Consider the following 7,578-nt stretch of genomic DNA (forward strand, 5'->3'; position numbering starts at 1 on the left):
TCATTTTTTGGGGCTCCAAAATCACAGCAGATGGTGACTGCAGCCATGAAATTAAAAGACGCTTACTCCTTGGAAGGAAAGTTATGACCAACCTAGATAGCATATTCAAAGACAGAGAAATTATTGCCAACAAAGGTCCGTCTGGTCAAGGCTATGGTTTTTCCTGTGGTCATGTATGGATGTAAGAGTTGGACTGTGAAGAAGGCTGAGCACCAAAGAATTGATGCTTTTGAACTGTGGTGTTGGAGAAGACTCTTGAGAGTCCCTTGGACTGCAAGGAGATCCAACCAGTCCATTCTGAAGGAGACCAGCCCTGGGATTTCTTTGGAAGGAATGATGCTAAAGCTGAAATTCCAGTACTTTGGCCCCCTCATGCGAGAGCTGACTCATTGAAAAAGACTCTGATGCTGGGAGGGATTGGGTGCAGGAGGAGAAGTGGACAACAGAGGATGAGATGGCTGGATGGCATCACTGACTTGATGGACGTGAGTCTGAGTGAACTCCGGGAGTTGGTGATGGACAGGGAGGCCTGGCGTGCTGCAATTCATGGGGTCGCGAAGGGTCGGCCAGACTGAGCTACTGAACTGAACTGAACTGAACTGAACACATAAGAAAAACACCAATACAGTATCAGTTCAGTTCAGCTCAGTTAAGTTGCTCAGTCGTGTCCGACTCTTTGCGACCCCATGAATCGCAGCACGCCTGGCCTCCCTGTCCATCACAAACTCCCGGAGTTCACTCAGACTCACGTCCATTGAGTCAGTGATGCTATCCAGCCATCTCATCCTCTGTCGTCCCCTTCTCCTCCTGCCCCTAATCCCTCCCAGCATCAGACTCTTTTCCAATGAGTCAACTCTTTGCATGAGGTGGCCAAAGTACTGGAGTTTCAGCTTTAGCATCATTCCTTCCAAAGAAATTCCAGGGCTGATCTCCTTCAGAATGGACTGGTTGGATCTCCTTGCATTCCAAGGGACTCTCAAGAGTCTTCTCCAACACCACAGTTCAAAAGCATCAATTCTTTGGTGCTCAGCCTTCTTCACAGTCCAACTCACATCCATACATGACCACTGGGAAAACCATAGCCTTGACTAGACGGACCTTTGTTGGCAATAATGTTTCTGCTTCTGAATATGCTATCTAGGTGGTCATAACTTTTCTTCCAAGGAGTAAGCGTCTTTTTATATCATGGCTGCAGTCACCATCTGCAGTGATTTTAGAGCCCCCCAAAATAAAGTCTGACACTGTTTACACTGTTTCTCCATCTATTTCCTATGAAGTGATGGGACCGGATGCCATGATCTTCATTTTCTGAATGTTGAGCTTTAAGCCAACTTTTTCACTCTCCTCTTTCACTTTCATGAAGAGGCTTTTTAGTTCCTCTTCACTTTCTGCCATAAGGGTGGTGTCATCTGCATATCTGAGGTTATTGATATTTTTCCCAGCAGTCTTGATTCCAGCTTGTGTTTCTTCCAGTCCAGCGTTTCTCATGATGTGCTCTGCATATAAGTTAAATAAGCAGGGTGACAATATCCAGCCTTGATGTACTCCTTTTCCTATTTGGAACCAGTCTCTTGTTCCGTGTCCAGTTCTAACTGTTGCTTCTTGACTTGCATACAGATTTCTCAAGAGGCAGGTCAGGTGGTCTGGTATTCCCATCTGTTTCAGAATACTAACACATATATATGGAATTTAGAAAGATTGTAGCAATAACCCTGTATGTGAGACAGCAAAAGAGACACAGATGTTTAGAACAGTCTTTTGGACTCTGTGGGAGAGGGAGAGGGTGGGATGATTTGGGAGAATGGCATTGAAACATGTATAATATCATATAAGAAATGAATCACCAGTCCAGGTTCAATGCAGAATACAGGATCCTTGGGCCTGGTGCACTGGGATGACCCAGAGGGATGGTACGGGGAGGGAGGTGGAAGGGGGGTTCAGGATGGGGAACACGTGTACACCCGTGGCAGATTCATGTTGATGTATGGCAAAACCAATACAATATTATAAAGTAAAAAAAAGAAAGAAAGAAACAGACACATTGCCATATGTAAAACAAATGGCCAGTGGGAAGCTGCTGTATAACACAGAGAGCTCAACCAGGTGCTCTGTGACAGCCTAAAGGGATGAGATGGGGTAGGTGGTGGGAGGTAGACTCAAGAGGGAGGGAACATATGTATACTTATGGCTGCTTCGTGCTGATGTATGCCAGAAACCAACACAACATTGTAAAGCATTTATCCTCTACTTAAAAATAAATAAATTCTTAAAAAATAGTCAGTTCCCACAATTGGAAATCATGAAATGAGTCACCAGTCCAGGTTCAATGCACGATGCTGGATGCTTGGGGCTGGTGCACTGGGACGACCCAGAGGGATGGTACGGGGAGGGAGGAGGGAAGAGGGTTCAGGATGGGGAACACCTATATCCCTGTAGTGGATTCATGTTGACGTATGGCAAAGCCAGTACAATATTGTAAAGTTAAAAAATAAAATAAAATAAATAAAAAATTAAAAAAAAAGAAAATCATGATTCTTTTCCCAGTTGCCAGACCCAAGACTGTTTTCAATCTCAAAGCTTAGAAATTAAACGGATTAAATAGGAGATGAGCCCCCCTTTTGGAAGCCCATTCTTGTTCTTCAAAATGGTAACACTCTTCAAGGACATAACTTGGTGGCCAGTTGATTCCACTGGACTCCAGTCCTGGTGTGAGCAGCGATTCTTCTTTACCAAGTTGAATATTTATGTGTTTGCGTTTGCCTTTCCTGCCTGCAGTGCCTTGGCAAACACACCATTGAAAGACAACACATCATCCAATTTTGGTTTTTAACACGTATTTATTTATATTTCCTTTTGGTTGTGCTGGGTCTCCCTTATTGCATGTGCAGTGTCTCTAGCTGTGGCAAGCGTGGGCTACTCTCTAGTTGTGAGGGTAGTGATAAGTGTGGGCTTCTCCTTGTGGTGACTTCTCCTGCTGTGGAGCACAGGCTCTAGCACGGATGGACTTCAGTAGTTGTGGCTTATGGGCTCTAGAGCACAGGCTCAGTAGTTGTGGCACACAGTCTTCCTTGCCCCATGGCATGTGAAATCTTACTGGGCCAGGGATCAAACCTCAATGCCCTGAACTGGCAGGTAGACTCTCAGTCACTGGACCACCAAGGAAAGTCCCATTCAATTTCTTTATGGTGAAGAATATGGGAAAATAAACATCCATCAAGACATCTAGTAGTTTGAACATATTCTGTACCCCGTGAAGCTGCTCAGCATCATATATCTCCAGGGTGGCAATTCTGTGATTCAATTCTTACTCTCCTGAACTCTAATCCAGCACTCTGTCCTGGCACAATACCTGAATATATGTCCCCTTTCATTCAGATTTGGTCACCATCTGGATCTTGTGTTTCAACCTCAGTAAATTCACCTAGAGTGAGGCAGCTAGACCCAACAATTTATTAGCACCTGACCTGTTCTAATCTTCTTGGCTTTGCAGTTTTTCTGTCCTAGTGATACATGTTCAAACCTTATTTTGGAAGCATACTAAGTATATGCAGAAAAGTTCAACCATGCTGAAAATCAAATAAATAATTTATTTGTCAGTGTATTTTCTGTTTGGACATAGAACGTGATCTGATAAATGCTGAAATCCAGGATTTAAGCTCTATGAGGGCAAAGATTTTTGTCTTTTTTTCCTCCCTTCACTTCTGTGTTCCAGATATTTGCATCAGCCTGGCACACTGAGAACTTCTCAGTAAGTACTGTTGAGTAAATGAATTTGGCAAGAACTAGCAATGGTATTAAGAACAGGCACTATTTCATAACTCCCATTCAACTATTCTGAGTCTGTACTTGAAGTGGCTGATATCAGCCTGCAAGACTGGAAATCCAATCCATTTACAGTGATGGATTAGTAAAAGGAGGGATACAGAGAGTAGAACTGAGGTTAATAGAGACAACACTGTAAGAGGTGAAGACAAAGTACTCACTAGGCAATTTTGACAAAAATCCCTTGTGGAGGATGGATAAGAAACAAAACTTGATGTGACTAAAAGGCAAAATTTCTTGTTGGAGAGAGTGTGGAGAAAAGGGTACCCTCCTATACTGGTGGTGGGAATGTAAATTGGTACAGCCACTATGGAGATTCCTTAAAAAACTAAATATAGAAGTTCATATAGAATGTATGATCCCACAATCCCACTCCTTGGCATACATGCAGAGAAAACCATAATTCAAAAAGATACATGCTCTTCAATGTTTATTGCAACAAAACTGTTTATTCACCAAAACTGGGACAAGGAAGCAACCCAAATGTCCATCAAGAGAGGAATGATTGAAGATGTGTACATATATACAATGGAATATTACTACGTTATGAAAAAGAACAAAATAATGCCATTTTCAGTAACATAGATGGACCTAGAGATTATCAAACTAAGTGAAGTAAGTCATACAAATATATAGTATCACTTACATGTGGAATCCAATAAAAAATGATACAAACAAACTCACAAAACAGAAAGACTCACAGACCTCAAAATCAACCTCATGATTACCAAAGGGAAGCGTGAAGGGTGGGGGTAGTGATAAATTGGGAGATTGGAATGAACATATATACATTACTATGTATAAAATAGACAACTAATAAGGACCTACTGAATAGCACTAGGAACCCTACTCAATATTCTGTAATCACCTATGTGGGAAAAGAGTCTGAGAAAGTATGGATATATACATATAACTGATTCACTTAACTATATAGCAGAAACTAACACAACATTGTGAATCAAGTGTACTCCAATAATTTTTTTAAAATATTCTGTGGTAACCTATACAGGAAAAGAATCTGAAAAAGAATAGATCTGGGTACATGTATAACTGATTCACTTTGCTGTGCACCTGAAATTAACACAACATTGTAAGTCAACTATACTTCAATAAAAATTTTTTAAAAGAGGCAGGATTTCAAACACTTGAATGCCAATATAGTATACTGAGTAAATGCAACCTGTTGAGTAATTAAGCATAGGTCTACATTCTAAAATTCAATCAGTGGTCATTAAAAAACACTCTCTCTACATATGTAAAATTATTAAATAATAGTTGATAGTCTAAGTTCATGAAATGTGTTCCTAAGACAATTCTGAAATTGTTTAATGAGCTGAATGCAAGATATTTGCATTAAAATGTATATGCTTTGCTTAAATAAAATACATGTTTATTCAAATCACACATACAAGAAAGAGGCAGGATTTCTTTAGCCAACTACTGCTATCACTGTCAGCTCAAAACCCTGGATCAGTGTTCCCATCACTGAACACAGAGTGTTCTTCCAAGGACTTTTTGTAGAGCCCTCTTGATGTCCCTGTTCCTCAGGCTGTCGATGAAAGGGTTCAGCATGGGGGTGACCACAGTGTACATCACCGAGGCAATCATGCCTCTCCAGGAAAATGAATCAGAACTGAGATACACACCAAGACCTGTCCCATAGAACAAAGAAACCACGGACAGGTGAGATGCACAGGTAGAAAATGCCTTATATTTCCCATGAGCTGATGGGATTCTCAGAATGGAGGAGACAATGCGGGTGTAGGAGAAAAGGATCCCTGAGAAGGGAGCAATGCCAAGAAAGCCAGTCACCACGTACAGCAGGATGTAACTGATGAGCGTGTCTGAGCAGGCAAGTGTGAGGACCTGAGAAAATTCACAATAAAAGTGTGGAATGACCCAGTTGGTACAGAAGGACAGCTGTAACATCAGCAGACTCTGGATCAAGGAGTATAATAAGCTGATGAACCAAGACACAAGAACCAACAGACCACAGAGGCAAGGGTTCATGATGACTGTGTAGTGCAGGGGGTGACAGATGGCCACAAAGCGGTCATAGGCCATCACAGTCAGGAGAAAAGTGTCCATAACTCCAAAAACCGTGAAAAAATACATCTGGGTGGTGCAGCCTGCGTAGCTGATAGATTTGCTCTGTGTCTGGATGTTCACCAGCATCTTTGGAACTGTGGTGGAAGTGAAACAGACATCGGTAAAGGCCAGGTTGGAGATGAAGAAGTACATGGGGGTGTGGAGGTGGGAGTCTGAGCTGATGCCCAGGATGATGAGCAGGTTCCCAAGGACAGTGACCACAAACATAGATAGAAACAGCTCAAATAAGATGTGCTGGTGCTCTGAGTCTTGGGAAAATCCCAGGAGTAAAAATTCTAAAACACGTGTTTGATTTCCTGCTTTCATGTTGCTGATGCATCTGCTAGATGATTGAAGAAAGGGGGGAGAAACATGAAATAACCACTGGACTGACTCTAGAGTCTCTCTGTGTGTGTTAGAGGAGCCCACTAGGCTCCTGTGTCCATGGAATTCTCCAGGCAAGAATACTGGAGTGGGTAGTCTATCCCTTCTCCAGGGGATCTTCCTAACCCAGGGATCGAACTCAGGTTTCCTGCATTTCAAGCAGATACTTTACTGTCTGAGCCACCATGGAAGCCCATAGAGTCTTTCTACTTCTTTAATTTCTTAAAGTGAATGATTGGGTATAAAAGCATTAACATGACAAAACTTCAGAATCCTATATTGCTATTTGTCTATACAGCATTTCAACCACTGTCCACTGACCTTTGGGATACACATCCATCCTCTTCACTCTGGCTTGTTGTTGGTTAGTCACTAAGGTGTATCTGATTCTTTGCAACTGCATGGACTACAGCCCACCAGGCTCCTCTGCCCATGGGACTTTCCAGGCAAAATAATGGAATAGGTGGCCATTTCCTTCTCCAGAGTCTCTTCCTGATGCAGGGATCAAAATCGTGTCTGCTGCATTGCAGGCAGATTCTTTACTACTGAGTCACCAGGGAAGCTTCTATCTCTGGCTTCAGTTCAGTTCAGTTCAGTTGCTCATTCATGTCTGACTCTTTGCAACCCCATGAACTGCAGCATGTCAGGCCTCCCTGTCCATCACCAACTCCCAGAGTTCACCCAAACTAATCTCCAAGGATTTGGTGATGCCATCCAGCCATCCCATCCTCTGTCGTCCCCTTTTCCTCCTGCCCCCAATCCCTCCCAGCATGAGTCTTTTCCAATGAGTCAACTCTTCACATCAGTGGGCCAAAGTATTGGAGTTTCAGCTTTAGCATCATTCCTTCCAAAGAACAGCTAGGACTGATCTCCTTTAGAATGCACTGGTTGGATCTTCTTGCAGTCCAAGGGACTCTCAAGTCTTTTCCAAAACCACAGTTCAAAAGCATCAATTCTTTGGTACTCAGCTTCCTTCACAGTCCAATTTTCACATCCATAAATGACCGCCAGAAAAACCATAGCCTTGACTAGATGGACCTTTGTTGGCAAAGTAATGTCTCTGCTTTTAAATATGCTATTTAGGTTGGTCATAACTTTCCTTTCAAGGAGTAAGCATCGTTTAATTTCATGGCTGCAATCACCATCTGCAGTGATTTTGCAGCCCCCAAAAAAGTCTGACACTGTTTCCACTGTTTCCCCATCTATTTGACATGAAGTGATGGGACCAGATGCCATGATCTTCGTTTTCTGAATATTGAGCTTTAAGCCAACTTTTTCACTCTC

At 42.5% G+C, this 7,578-nt stretch overlaps 1 protein-coding gene across 2 annotated transcripts; it reads right to left on the reverse strand.

The window, feature by feature from the left end:
• Window positions 1-4,823: 4,823 nt before the first annotated feature.
• On the reverse strand, window positions 4,824-6,419 carry LOC147368516 (olfactory receptor 7D4-like). Of its 2 annotated transcripts, XM_086409170.1 has the most exons (2): window positions 5,335-6,360; window positions 4,824-4,856 (listed from the first exon to the last, which is right to left on the reverse strand). In XM_086409170.1, the coding sequence occupies exons 1-2, from the start codon at window positions 6,235-6,237 to the stop codon at window positions 4,824-4,826; spliced, it is 936 nt and encodes a 311-aa protein (XP_086265296.1). In that variant the 5' UTR covers window positions 6,238-6,360. The 2 variants fall into 2 exon arrangements, with proteins under 2 accessions (XP_086265296.1, XP_086265297.1); XM_086409171.1 differs by lacking the exon at window positions 4,824-4,856 and having other exon boundaries at window positions 5,305-6,419.
• Between the last annotated feature and the right edge of the window lie 1,159 nt (window positions 6,420-7,578).

This window comes from Bos grunniens, chromosome 7 (genome assembly GCF_055505025.1).
Source record: "Bos grunniens cultivar Pamir isolate PY7600 chromosome 7, Bosgru_T2T1.0, whole genome shotgun sequence".
In the NCBI taxonomy this organism is placed as follows: Eukaryota; Metazoa; Chordata; class Mammalia; order Artiodactyla; family Bovidae; genus Bos; species Bos grunniens.

Bases quoted from the DNA above. Each gene is read 5' to 3' on its own strand.
- LOC147368516 (XM_086409170.1), bottom strand. From the start codon at position 6,237: ATGAAAGCAGGAAATCAAACACGTGTTTTAGAATTTTTACTCCTGGGA. The intron at 4,857-5,334 runs GTCCTTGGAAGA...ACATGTACCCAG, and splicing joins TCAAGAGGGCTCTACAAAAA to ATCTATTCTTTTTCAGATTC.